The sequence below is a fragment of the Hyla sarda genome, chromosome 4 (assembly GCF_029499605.1).
Source record: "Hyla sarda isolate aHylSar1 chromosome 4, aHylSar1.hap1, whole genome shotgun sequence".
In the NCBI taxonomy this organism is placed as follows: Eukaryota; Metazoa; Chordata; class Amphibia; order Anura; family Hylidae; genus Hyla; species Hyla sarda.
The window spans coordinates 311,476,781-311,491,145 of NC_079192.1; the positions used below are offsets into that span (position 1 = coordinate 311,476,781).

General features: G+C 42.5%; 1 protein-coding gene across 5 annotated transcripts in view; it reads left to right on the forward strand.

Moving 5' to 3' along the window:
- Positions 1-14,365, forward strand: part of CPEB4 (cytoplasmic polyadenylation element binding protein 4) — a 96,643-nt gene that overhangs the window by 20,869 nt on the left and 61,409 nt on the right. Inside the window, exon 1 of one of the 5 annotated variants that reach the window (XM_056574855.1) lies at positions 10,141-10,267. The exons of 3 other annotated variants lie outside the window; for them this stretch is intronic. In XM_056574855.1, the coding sequence (XP_056430830.1) occupies positions 10,250-10,267 (18 nt within the window). In that variant the 5' untranslated portion in view covers positions 10,141-10,249. Of the gene's footprint in view, positions 1-10,140; positions 10,268-14,365 lie in introns of those variants that run through there. One more of the 5 variants, XM_056574856.1, reaches the window with a different exon arrangement.

Here is a 14,365-nt window from a genome sequence, read left to right on the forward strand (position 1 = left end):
TGTTCCAGCACATTTGCTGGTCTATTGACCAGAACATATTGCATCATAGATCCCTAAAGCAAAATGATGCAACAAAAAATGTGAGCAATTTATGTCATCACATTGGCGTAGTACAGGTATATTACAGTAACTCTGCTGCAAGTCACATGATTTAATATAAGCAAAACCCATTAAAAACTAAGTGGGAAAAAAAAATGCAGATGTCCTGTAACTTATAGTCTTAGCCTAGGCTCTGGTGGTCTCTTGGCTCATCATCACTGCAGGACAGTAAACCAGCACTGGAACCATGGGGGATTTATCTGGTAAGTAATGGATCTTTTGGTATTCCATTCCATCACCACCACTTTCCCAGTGTTTTTCCTATCTTTGAGAAAACCCCTTTTTAAATGGTCCCTGTCACAAAAAAAGGGGAAAAAAAAAACTTTTGGCAAAAGTTTAGATAGCATCGGGTTTCGGTCCTGAGCCTTACTGTGATCACGAGTTACAGTGGGGGAAAAAAGTATTTAGTTAGCCATCAATTTTGCAAGTTCTCCCACTTAAAAAGATGAGAACGGCCTGTAATTTTCATCATAGGTATGCCTCAACTATGAGAGACATAATGAGAAAAGAAAATCCATAAAATCACATTATCTGATTTTTAAAGAATGTATTTGCTAATTATGGTGGAAAATAAGTATTTGGTCAATAACAAAAGTTAATCTCAATACTTTGTTATATACCCTTTGTTGGCAATGATGGAGGTCAAACGTTTTCTGTAAATCTTCACAAGGTTTTAACACACTGTTGCTGGTATTTTGGCTCATTCCTCCATGCAGATCTCCTCTAGAGCAGTGATGTTTTGGGGCTGTCACCGGGCAACACGGACTTTCAACTCTCTCCAAAGGTTTTCTATGCGGTTAAATCTGGAGACTGGCTAGGCCACTCCAGGACCTTTTTAAAATGCTTCTTACAAAGTCACTCCTGCGTTGCCCGGGCGGTGTGTTTGGGATCATTGTCATGCTGAAAGACCCAGCCACATTTCATTTTCAATGCCCTTGCTGATGGAAGGAGGTTTTCACTCAAAATCTCATGATACATGGCTCCATTCATTCTTTCCTTTGCATAAATCAGTCGTCCTGGTCTCTTTAGCATAAAAACAGCCCCAAAGCATGATGTTTCCACCCCCCATGCTTCAAAGTAGGTATGGTGTTCTTTGGCTGCAACTCAACATTCTTTCTCCTCCAAAAACGACGAGTTGAGTTTTTACCAAAAAGTTCTACTTTGGTTTCATCTGACCATATGACATTCTCCCAATCCTCTTCTGGATCCCCAAATGCTCTCTAGCAAACTTCAGACTGGCCCGGACATGTACTGGCTTATGCAAGGGGACACATCTGGTACTGCATGATTTGAGTCCCTGGCGGCGTAGTGTGTTACTGATAGCAGCCTTTACTTTGGTCCCAGCTCTCTACAGGTCATTAACTAGGTCCCCCCCCGTATGGTTCTGGGATTTTTGCTCACTGTTTTCTTGATCATTTTGACACCACGGGGTGAGATCTTGCGTGCAGCCCCAGATTGAGGGAGATTATCAGTGGTCCTGTATGCCTTCTATTTTCTAATAATTGCTTCCACAGTTAATTTCTTCACACCAAGCTGCTTGCCTATTGCAGATTCAGTCTTCCCAGCCTGGTGCAGGCCTACAATTTTTTTTGTTTTTGTTTCTGGTGTCCTTCAACAGCTCTTTGGTCTTGGCCATAGTGGAGTTGGAGTGTGACTGTTTGAGGTTGTGGACAGGTGTCTGTTATACTGATAACAAGTTCAAACAGGTGCCATTAATACAGGTGACGAGTGGAGGACCGAGGAGACTCTTAACCCCTTAACGACCACGGACGTAAATGTACATCCTGGTTTGGCGGGACTTCCCGCACCAGGACGTACATTTACTTCCTGTGTATGACCGCGAGCATCGTAAGGCTGCTCGCGTCATACACGGCAGGTTCTGGCTGCTAGCAGCCGGGGACCAGCCCGTAATGGCCGACATCCGCGATCGCGCGGATGTCCGCCCTTGACCCCTCCGATGCCGTGATCAATACAGATCACGGCATCTGCGGCATTGCGGCACTTTGATTGGATGATCGGATCGCCCGCAGCGCTGCCGCGGGGATCCGATCATCCAGCATGACAGCCGGAGGTCCCCTTACCTAGCTCCTGCCGTCTCCCAGGGTCTTCTGCTCTGGTCTGCGATCGAGCAGACCAGACCAGAGCAGAAGATCACCGATAATACTGACCAGTGCTGTGTCCTATGCATAGCACTGCACAGTATTAGCAATCAAATGATTGCTATAGATAGTCCCCTATGGGGACATCAAAAGTGTAAATAAAAAAATAAAAAAATGAAAAATTTTAAAATAAAAAGTGAAAAATCCCCTCCCCCAATAAAAATGAAAATTGGCCGTTTTTCCCATTTTTCCCCCAAAAAGCGTAAACATTTTTTTTTAATAAACATATTTGGTATCGCTGCGTGTGTAAATGTCCGAACTATCAAAATATAATGTTAATGATCCCGTACGGTGAATGGCGTAAACGTAAAAAATTTAAAAAGTCCACAAATGCTGCTTTTTTTTGTCACATTTTATTCAAAAAATGTTTTATAAAAAATGATCTAAAAGTTTTATATATGCAAATGTGGTATCTAAAAAAAAAAAGTGCAGATGACGGCGCAAAAAATGAGCCCTCATACCGCCCTATATACGGAAAAATGAAAAAGTTATAGGTGGTCAAAATAGGGTGATTTTAGATTACTGATTTTGTACAAAAAGTTTTAGATTTTTTTTTTTAAGCGGTACAAAAATATAAAAGTATCTAGCCATGGGTATCATTTTAATTGTATAGACCCACAGAATAAAGATCACGTGTCATTTTTACCGTAAAGTGTACAGTGTGAAAACAAAACCCTCCAAAATGTGCAAAATTTTGGTTTTCATTTAAATTTCCTCCCTAAAAATTTTTTTTTTTTTTGGGTTCGCCGTACATTTTATGGTAAAATGAGAGGTTTCATTACAAAGTACAATTGGTCATGCAAAAAAACAAGCCCTTTATATGGGTCTGTAGATGGAAATATAAAGGAGTTATGGATTTTAGAAGGCGAGGAGGAAAAAATGAAAACGCAAAAATAAAATTGGCCTGGTCCTTGAGGTGAAAATGGGCTTGGTCATTATAGGGTTAAGAAAGAAGTTACAGGTCTGTGAGAGACAGAAATCTTGCTTGTTTGTAGGCGACCACATACTTTATTTTCCACCATAATTTGCAAAAAAAAAAAAATCTTAAAAAACAGACAGTGATTTTATGGATTTCTTTATGCATCCAGCCAGGAAGTCACTTTTTAGAGACAGACACTTTAGAAGTAGTGCTTGACCATTGCAGGATCTAGGCTTTGCTAGTGTTTGCAGGCCCACACTTTTTTTATCTACTTCAGCAAAATTTCGAGCCTCTGTTTCTATGTAAGTGTTGGAGATGAGGCTGATGCAGTGTTAAGAATATTATAAAATATCCTACCTTTTCATTATACAATGAGAAACACATTTTTTTTTTCCAGCAGTAAAAAAAGCATTTTTATACAGAGACTGAATGTAAATCCAATGGATGTCTCATTTAAAGCAGGTTAAGACAGGTCTGGGAGGGTCTGTAAACTGTTCAGATAAACAGAGGGGAGAGGGACGGAGGCTTTTGCTTGTCAGATATTGAGCTAGTTCATGTGATAGCCTGTCAGACATGTCGAGCAGGAGTTTACATGGCATCATATGTAGATTATGGACTTTTTATATGTAGATTAGAAACTAGTTTCTAAATCTATTTGGTATGCTTGAAGTTCCCTTTGCTGAATATGTATTCACCCTGGTCTATAGACTGGTGCACAAGTTATCTCCTCTTTAGACTTGTTTCACATGAGTGTATTAGATTTGTTTTTTTGCATCCATACTATGGAAGCCCGTCCCAGCCTGCCCGTGATTCTGAAGACCTGAACTGACAGCTGTCACTTCGGGTTTATCAGAAACGTGGTCAGGTCAGGACTTGTGTCCACAATAAGGATATTGTAAGATGCTCATGTGAAACTGAGTCAAAGCAAAATGACCAGGGCTTAGGCCAGTTATCTTGCACAGATCAGTAAGGAAGAGGCTACACGGCATATAGAAAATTTCCCCTCAAACAAAAATGACAACTTCTTGCTTAAGTGTCTGTGCAAGATAAGAAGGGGAATCTTTCTTGTACAACCTTTTGTATTTGTGGGTGCACTTTTTCTGTGTGATGCCACGGTGTCTACTGCAGAAATGCTCATACAGATCAAATTGCAAACTCAATGAATGTGTCAATGTGCAGTGTTCATTGTTTGAGAACTACTGGATGGACCACTGTGTATAGCTCTTTTCTAATTTGTCTACACTATTGTAAATTCATGTCTGTGTTCCCAACAGGCAAATACCGTATTTTTGCAATATAAGACGCACTTTTTCTTCCCCAAAACTGGGGGGGGGGGAAAGTTGGTGCGTCTTATACGGTGAATACCTGCGGCCATCAACTGCAGGGACCCACAGTTAATACAGGACATCACCGATCGCGGTGATGCCCTGTATTAACCCTTCAGACGCGGCGATCAAAGCTGACCTGTGCGTCTGAAGCGTAAATAACACTAACCCGGCTGCTCAGTCGGGCTATTCGGGAACGCCGCCGTGAAATCGTGGCGTCCCGAACAGCTTACAGGACACCAAGAGTGACCTTACCTGCCTCCTTGGTGTCTGCTCCGTGCCGGGATCCCCTGCATGGCCAGCGCTCTCCTTCTACATAATCACGTCGTCGCGCACGCCGTCCCATCATCCAATAGGAGCGGCGTGCGTAGCGACGGGATGACGGCGACGGAGAGCGTGGATCCCGGGGAAGGAGACGTCCGAAGCGTCGGGGACACGGTGACAGCGATGGAGCGACATCCAGGGCAGCGGTGACAGTCCGGAGCAGCGGGGACACGTGAGTATTACCTCCTATACCAGTGGTCTTCAACCTGCGGACCTCCAGCTGTTGCAAAACTACAACTCCCAGCATGCCCGGACAGCCGTTTGCTGTCCGGGCATGCTGAGAGTTGTAGTTTTGCAACACCTGGAGTCCGCAGGGTTGAAGATCACTGTTGGCTTCAGAATCTTTTTTTTTTTTTTTTTTTTCTTCTTCTAGATTTTGGACCTTTAAAAAAGGGTGCGTCTTAAATGCCGGTGCGTCCTAAAGGGCGAAAAATATGTTATCTTTATTGTACTTGTTATGGTACATAGCCATGTTTAAGACTGTTTCTTTGAAAAAAAAAATGACAGTGGCACTTAAAGTTTGCTGATTCGTGCCTCAGTTCCCCCATTCTTCCCTGTTTTCTGTATATGCAAATCAAGTATCTTGGCGCACGCGTGGCGTTGCCAAGCCCCAAGTGCACTGTGAGGTCCGCCCTCGATCTTCATTGTAAGTACTAAGTACTTTGTAATGCCAGTGTTTATTAACAATAAAATATACTGCAAAATCTGAGAAATAACTGGGGGGAGAAAATTGGAGAAAACAATTTAGCTATATACCAAGCGGTAACGCTGGCATCTGTGGCTCTGTACAATGTCTTTATTCTTTGTGTGTCCTCTTTGAAAGCTGCATTTAAACAGTTAATAGCCAGCAATGGAGATCATTCCGTGTCAGCTATTAGCGGCTTTCAGCTGCTGACAGCCGCCGAGTATACAGCCTTCTGACCCCGTTGTCATGATGCAAACAGGCAATAAACAAATTTGTATACATATAGAAAAAACAGCCGCACTCACCCATGATATCTTGCAGAGTTTCTTTATTTAAAGTGCATTCAGGACGGACAGAAGGAACAATTGTTCAAGCGGGGAGCAGAGGAGCTGGATGGACGCAGCTACAGGTGCGGGAGCATACCACTGGCGGCAACTAGTTTTGCATCTGGAATTACTCTTCTTTCAACTGGTTTCCCATCTGTGATGATGTTTCTTCTGGCATCAGCCGGAAGAAGCGTCATTCCAGACGTGAAACTAGTTGCCGCCAGTGGTATGCTCTTGCTCCTGTAGCTGCATCCATCCAGCTCCTCTGCTCCCCGCTTGAACAATTGTTCCTCCTGTCTGTCCTGAATGCACTTTAAATAAAGAAACTGCAAGCTATCACGGGTGAGTGCAACAGTTTTTTCTATATGTATACAGGGTGGGTCATTTAAATGGACACACCTTAATAAAATGGGAATGTTGGCGATATTAACTTCCTGTTTGTGGCACATTAGTATATGTGAGGGCAGAAACTTTTCAAGATGGGTGGTGACCATGGTGGCCATTTTGAAGTCGGCCATTTTGAATCCAACTTTAGTTTTTTCAATAGGAAGAGGGTCATGTGACACATCAAACTTATTGAGAATTTCACAAGAAAAACAATGATGTGCTTGGTTTTAACGTAACTTTATTCTTTCATGAGTTATTTACAAGTTTCTGACCACTTATAAAATGTGTTCAATGTGCTGCCCATTGTGTTGGATTGTCAATGCAACCCTCTTCTCCCACTGTTCACACACTGATAGCAACACCGCAGGAGAAATGCTAGCACAGGCTTCCAGTATCTGTAGTTTCAGGTGCTGCAGAATGGGCAAAACTAAAATTGGAACAGGACCCTCAGTTCATGCAGAAGATTTTGTTCAGTGATGAGGCAAACTTTTATGTGAATGGTGAAGTTAAACAAAACCACCGCTATTGGTCTGACACTAACCCACATTGGATAGATCCCTCCAAGACTGTTGGAACACAACAATTGATGGTATGGTGTGGTATATGGGGTACAAAGATAGTGGGGCCATTCTTCATCAATGGAAACCTCAAGGCCACTGGATATGCAAAATTGCTACATGATGATGTGTTTCCCTCTTTATGCACTGAAGCTGGCACGTTCCTGAGTTTTTCCAGCAAGATGGTGCACCACCACATTATGGGTGTCAGGTCAGAGCATTCCTTGATGAACAGTTTCCTGGAAAGTGGATTGGTCCTCGTGGGCCAGTTGAATGGCCCCCAAGGTCTCCCGATCTGACCCCTTAGACTTTTATCTTTGGGGTCATCTGAAGGCAATTGTCTATGCTGTGAAGATACGAGATGTGCAGCACCTGAAACTACGGATACTGGAAGCCTGTGCTAGCATTTCTCCTGCGGTGTTGCTATCAGTGTGTGAAGAGTGGGAGAAGAGGGTTGTATTGACAATCCAACACAATGGGCAGCACATTGAAGTGGTCAGAAACTTGTAAATAACTCATGAAAGAATAAAGTTAAGTTAAAAGCAAGCACATCATTGTTTTTCTTGTGAAATTCCCAATAAGTTTTTGATGTGTCACATGACCCTCTTCCTATTGAAAAAACAAAAGTTGGATTCAAAATGGCAGACTTCAAAATGGCCGTCATGGTCACCACCCATCTTGAAAAGTTTCCCCCCTCACATATACTAATGTGCCACAAACAGGAAGTTAATATCACCAACCATTCCCATTTTATTAAGGTGTATCCATATAAATGGCCCACCCTGTACTTACCTTCACATTGGAATGAATAAACAAGTTTGTACTTATGCTATTGGCTGGTCCAGTCACATCAGAATAGAAGTAGCGGCTTCCATATTTTCCGAAGATAGAGACCTGGCTCATTTTTAAAAAGGACCCCAGCACTTTTCAGTGATTGTCTGCATTAAAGTATACAGCTCTGCATTAAAAGGATATTCCGGCCTTAGACCTCTTATCTCCTATCCAATGGATAGGGGATAAGATGTCTCACAGGGGTCCTGCCACTGGGACCCCCTGCGATCTCTGTGCAGCTCCCGGCATTCTTTGCGGAGACAGCATTAGGGGCTTAGCGCAACGTCTCCGTCTCAAGAGCAACGCCCGGCACAGAATGCCTGGAGCTGCACAGAGATCGCAGGGGGTCCCAGTGACAGGACCCCCGCGATCAGACATCTTATCCCCTATCCTTTGGATAGGGGATGAGATGTCTAAGGCTGGAATACCCCTTTAAAGTGTACAGCTCTGCATTAAAATATAATCTTTAGTAAACGATCCATAAAACTCTGTGACTAAGCATCTAACAAAGGTAGAGTCAGCAACAGATAGAAGCTAATATGCAATCCTTATGTTGGTTATACTGATGTCTATGTAGACCTCACCACATATTCTCCAGAACTAAATCGACCAAAAATCTCCAAGTATCAGGAAAGTAAACCTCTGGGTTAAAGCTGGTCATACATTTCAGATAATTGTCTGCTGAATGGTCGTTGTGCTGATAGATATCTATCTTGCTCCCTATATACACCTGAATGCTCCTCTTGATAAGAAGAGGGAAGAAAACCACCACTATGGGTGATTATTAGGCTAGACCAGTACTGTATTAGTGCTCCAGTTAGTTGTATCTGACAGCATCCCTCCAAAAACTGTTAATGAGAGCAGTGTTGTCACCAAGTGACTTTTTGGGATGTATGCGCAGACTCAGAAGCTCAGTGACTTAGTTCGGCCTTTGAAATCACTGGGGTTTACTACTCTTTTACGGTATAGGTCGGTATCCTGTTTTCAGCAGTGAAGGGTTACGACTAAGGCTGCGTTCACATCACGATTTCTCCATCCGACTTGAGTAAACTATTTTATAACTTAAAATCGTATGAAATCGTATATAAAGTCGGATCCATCACACACATCCGATTTGATCCGCATCCGATTTCACACGATTTTTTGGTGGTCAACCCCGATTTCAGACCCGAACAAAAATCGTGTGAAATCGGATGCAGATCAAATCGGATGTGTGTGATGGATCCGATTTTTTTAATGGAGGTCAATTGATCTGACTTTAAATATGATTTCATACGATTTTAAGTTATAAAATCGTGTATTCAAGTTGGATGGAGAAATCGTGATGTGAACGCAGCCTACGGGTGCGTTCACACGGCAGTCTGTCCCTGTTTATTTTTTTTTATTTATTAATCCTGTTTCGGTTCCGTTCTTGCAGGCTGTATAATCCATTTGTACCTGTCTGCACTCATTTCCGTTTTTTTTTTTTTTGTTTATTAACTGAACAATAACGAATATAAATGGATAACATCCTTTTGCATCTGTTATTGTCCGTTTTTAGTTTTTTTTTTTTGACTGGAGAAGAGTGGGACGAGTCTAGATGACTGTGTTAACACAGCCAAAGGTGAGCATTAAAGGGGTACTCCGGTGCTTACACATCTTATCCCCTATCCAAAGGATAGGGGATAAGATGCCTGATCGGGGGAGTCCCGCAGCTGGGGACGCCCATGATCATGCACGCGGCACCCCGTTTGTAATCAGTGCCCGGAGCGTGTTCGCTCCGGGTCTGATTACGGTCGACCGCAGGGCCGGCGGCGTGTGACGTCACGCTTCTGTCCCCGTGTGACCTCACGCTCTGCCCCTCAATGCAAGTCTATGGGAGGGGGCATGGCAGCTATCACGCCCCCTCCCGTAGGCTTGCATTGAGGGGCGGAGGCGTGACGTCACACGCCGCCGGCCCTGCGGTCGACCGTAATCGGCCCTGGAGCAAACACGCTCCGGGCCCTGATTACAAACGGGGTGCCGCGTGCAAGATCCCGGGTGTCCCCAGCTGTGGGACTCCCGTGATCAGGCATCTTAGGGGATAAGATGTGAAAGCACCGGAGTGCCTCTTTAAGACAACTGGCTGCAGCAGGAACCTCCCCCCATTGTCCTGTCTCCAGACGGATACAAATGTTAAGCCTCCCCCCCCCTAAGCTTCCCCACACCCCTTAGTAATTCAGCAGGAGATGAACACCAGTGTTCTCTATAGGATTTCTTAAAGTTTGTTTGATCTAGGATCACGCTGTCCTGCAGACTGACCAATGGGTCTCCTTGTATGATTTATTTAAATGTATTTCTAGGTCTGGTGTCCACAGCTGACCTCCAGCCAACAACAAAATCCAGCTGTAGTTTACGTTCCAGAGACCTCTGCCCTTTCCTCCCCCCAGATATTCTCTTCTCTCTACTCCTTACTTCCTGTTTTCCTCCTGACTTCAGGAAATAGCAGAGAAGAGTTCTGTCAGACCTCATCCCGAGCTCCTGTTTACTAATGGATGAAGACCTACCGCATGATCTGGGAGTCCTGCAGACATTGCCACAGTCTGCTGCCTGGCTTACCTAACGCCATTAAGAAGGAAGAAGCTTTGATGGCTGACAGAACTACTTCCAGTGGAAGTCATGCAGTATTTCTTCAATGTAATGGAATTTTTCTGTGTAATTATTTTGGGAAAAGTGCAGTGAAGAGATGGGTCAAAACTGATTATATAAAAGTAGTTACTGTTTCCAAGTGAGTCCATGTCTGAAAAATGAGAGATGGAATTTTATTGGTTGCTATGGTGGACACTTTTCCTTTGCGCTAGTTTTGTTACATCATCCCCAATGTTGCCTTGAGCTTTTATATTTTATCCGTGTTGCTTTCTGTTCACTGTGGAATCCATTTCCTGGCCTGCATTCATACACTGCAGTACAAATGTCTGACGCTGTGAAAAGGTGTGTGATCCCGGCACAATTATTTAAAGGGGTTTTCCAGGAAAAAACATTTTATATATACAGCTCAACTGGCTCCAGAAAGTTGAAGATTTGTAAATTACTCCTATTAAAAAATCTTAATCCTTTCAGTACTTATGAGCTTCTGATGTAGAATTGTTCTTTTCTGTTCTAAGTCCTCTCTGATGACACGTGTCTCAGGAGCCGCCCAGTTTAGAAGAGGTTTGCTATGGGGATTTGCTTCTAAACTGGGCGGTTCGCGAGACACATGTCATCAGAGAGCACTTAGACAGAAAAGAACAACTCTACTTCAGAAGCTCATAAGTACTGAAAGGATTAAGATTTTTTAATAGAAGTAATTTACAAATCTGTTTAACTTTCTGGAGCCAGTTGATATTTTTTTTTTCCTGGATAACCCCTTTTAAGTAGTAAAATCCTGCATTTGGATACAATAACTGCTGTTACACAAGCAGTTCGTTACATGGCTATAACTTTTTTGACATGCCATGCAAAAATACATTGCATAATAAGAATTGGCTTGTAAAATCTGCAACTGCGAATTCGGTGTGTGTGTGTGAATGCACCCTAATGCAGTGATCCCTCAACTTACAATGGCCTCAACATACAATAGTTTCAACATACAATAGTTTCTTTTCTGGACCATTGTAACTTGAAACCAGACTCAACATACAATGCTATGGAATCTGCGTAACGTGTCAATGGCTGGAAGAACTGACCAATCAGAATGGATAATTCACTGGTAAAACCCGTGTATTCCTAAAGTGCATGCACTGATTGGTGTCTGGTAGCGCCCCCTACAGTACAGGGAGGTATTACATGTTCTGTACTCTTTACCTGTGCCAGGGTTAGCTGCTCCTCTGTACATCAGTTGAGGGCGGCTCCATTTTCCTTTTTATTTTATTTTTTTTATTTTATTTTTTTATTTTATTTTTTTTAGGACATTTTTTAGGACCCTGAAGAAGCTCCTGTCCTCTACATAGACCAGTGTTTTCCAAAGAGAGTGCCTCCAGCTGTTGCAAAACTACAACTCCCAGCATGCCTGGACAGCCTTTGGCTGTCCGGGCATGCTGGGAGTTGTAGTTTTGCAACAGCTGGAGGCACCCTGGTTGGGAAACACTGAAATAGACAGTGATTTACAGCTTCCAGCAGATCTTTCTTACTTTTATATTTAAGGATTTGCTTTATCTGTATTAGTTATCTACTTATTTATCTTTAATCCTCACTTTTTCCTATTTTTGATGACATTTTGGGGCTTCAGAACCAATTACCAGGTTTCCATAGAGTTATGGTCTCAACATACAATGGTTTCAACATACAATGGTCGTCCTGGAACCAATTAATATTGTAGAAGTGATTTACAAACTACTCCAGTAATGTAAATTGTCTGAAGCTGATTGGGGTTGTCCAGGAATAGAAAACCAGAGCTAATTTCTTCCAAAAAACAGTGCCACCTCTGTCCTCAGGTTGTGTGTGATATTGCAGCTCAGTTCTATTGAAGTGAATGGAGACAACCAGTAATAACACACGCAACGTGAGGACAGGGGTTGCACTGTTTTTGGAAGAAATTACCATATCGTTTTCTATTCCTAGATAACCCCTTTTAAAGGTATACTCAACACATAGCAGATTTGTGGCATAGATAATTTGTAGAATTGGTTCTGTTCATTAGAATCTGGATATTTTGGCTGCAGGCACATTGATTTCAGTAAGCCCCTACTAAGGTGAATAGGGCAGTATGCGAAGTTTCTGCTGTAGGGGAACCCTCGTGTGTATAAGCTTTGTTTACATGGCGGAATATCCGAGTGGAGTCCGAAGGAATAATTCAGCTTGAAAATTTTGTTGCAGCAGAATCGCATTGTTTTTTTTTTTCAGGGTGCGTTCACACGCTAGTAACTAGCTGCGGGAAATCCGCTGCGAGTTACGCTACCATTCATTTGAATGGGTCCGTGGACAGTCCGTAAATCTGACACTATTGCGGACTGTCTGTGGACTCATTTAAATCAATGGTGGCGTAACTCGCAGCGGACTTAATGGGATTTTGCTGCACCATACACACAGCGGAATTTTTGTAGCAGAAACTCCTATCGCAGAAATTCCAATTCTGGCCACCGCAAAAAGAATTGACATGTCAATTTTTCTTCCGGAATTCCCTTGGAAATGCATTGCCGTCTATGAAGACTGCGCATTTTCAAACAGACCTAGCGCTGGCTGGGGGAGATTGATGAAAACCTGTGTACAGGTAAAGTTGCTGAGTTGTCCATAGCAACCAATCAGATTTCTTCTTTCATTTTTTCACAGGTCTCTTTAAAAATGAAAGAAGCGATCTGATTGGTTGCTGTGGGCAACTCAACAATTTTTCCTCTGAACAGGTTTTTGATAAATCTCCCCCGCTGTCTACCGAATGCCCAATGGAAATTTTCGGCCGGGTATTCCGCATAAAATATGTTGTGTGAACATAGCCTTAGACTGTGGTTCTCTGTAAAGGGACAATGCTTCTGCAATATTTATTGAAAGGCCAAAACGCTAAATCCTATGCTCTGATAAGAGCGGCTGTAAGGAAAAGAATACAATTCTTAATGCCATACAGGAGGAGGGAACAGGCTAATGTGAAGATTACTGCACTGTGTGTGTCTGCTTTGGCAGTTTTGCTTCATTGAAGCGAATGGTGCTGAGCTGCAATATCACACATAACCTTATGGGCAGACAAGAAGCTGTTGCAAGAAGAAAACAGCCATGTTCTTATCTTGCACAACCCCTCTAAAGGGAACCTGTCAGCAGTTTCGTGCTTCCTGAACCCCTCATTGCAGCCATCTATGTGTTATTGTGAAACACTGCCAAGTTTTAAAGAAAGGCAGCAAGGCCTGGTGCCGCCAGGAGTAGGGAATAGATACAGTCGTCTTTTAATAGCAGCCATTTAATTTGTGTTTTATCATACTGGATTTTAAGAAAATCCTGGATACCCTTTAATCTTAAGAACACAGCACAACCCCAAAAAAATTCTTCAGAACAAACAAAACAAAACTGCAATTTTTAAACTTATGGAGGGTTTTGTTTTTTACGCTTTTTCACTTTACAGTAAAACTGTTGTTTTTGTTCCATGGGTCAATACCATTAAAACAGTACCCATGTTTACATGTTTTTCTATAATTTTACTGCTTTTAAAAAAATATAATTTTTTTTTTTTATTCTGACCCCTATAACTTATTATTTTTCCATATACAAGGCTGTATGAGGGCTAATTTTTTTGCATTGCTTACCACTTTTGCATATATGTGACTTATATGTTCAGACATTTCCACTTGGCAAAACGATGTGTATGTATTTGTGTATTTGTTGTTTGTTTTTTGTTTTTAAGTTGTAAAATTGGAATCGGGGGTGACTTCATTTTTTATTGAGGGAGAGGCCTAGTCACATTTTAGAAGCAAAAAAATAACTTTAATTCCCTGTAGGGAACTATGTCTGTCTGTCTATCTATAATCTTATTAGATTGCCATTACTGTTCAGTGCATGCATTGGCATAGCAGTGATCAGTAATATCTGCAAACCATTTGTATAGCCTGCCACCATCTTGACTAATTGAGCCCCTGTAATCATGCAGCGGGGGGTCCGATGAGTCTCCCAAGGCCCTGGAAAAACTTTGGTTGCCATCATCAGTATTGATCACAGCATCTGAAGGGTTAATGTCCACCATTAGCAGCAGGTCCCCAGCCTCAGAAAGCAAGCTATGCAGGGGTTTCATATTCAGTATGGCTGTCAGGATGTATATGTACGTTCAGATACACCAAG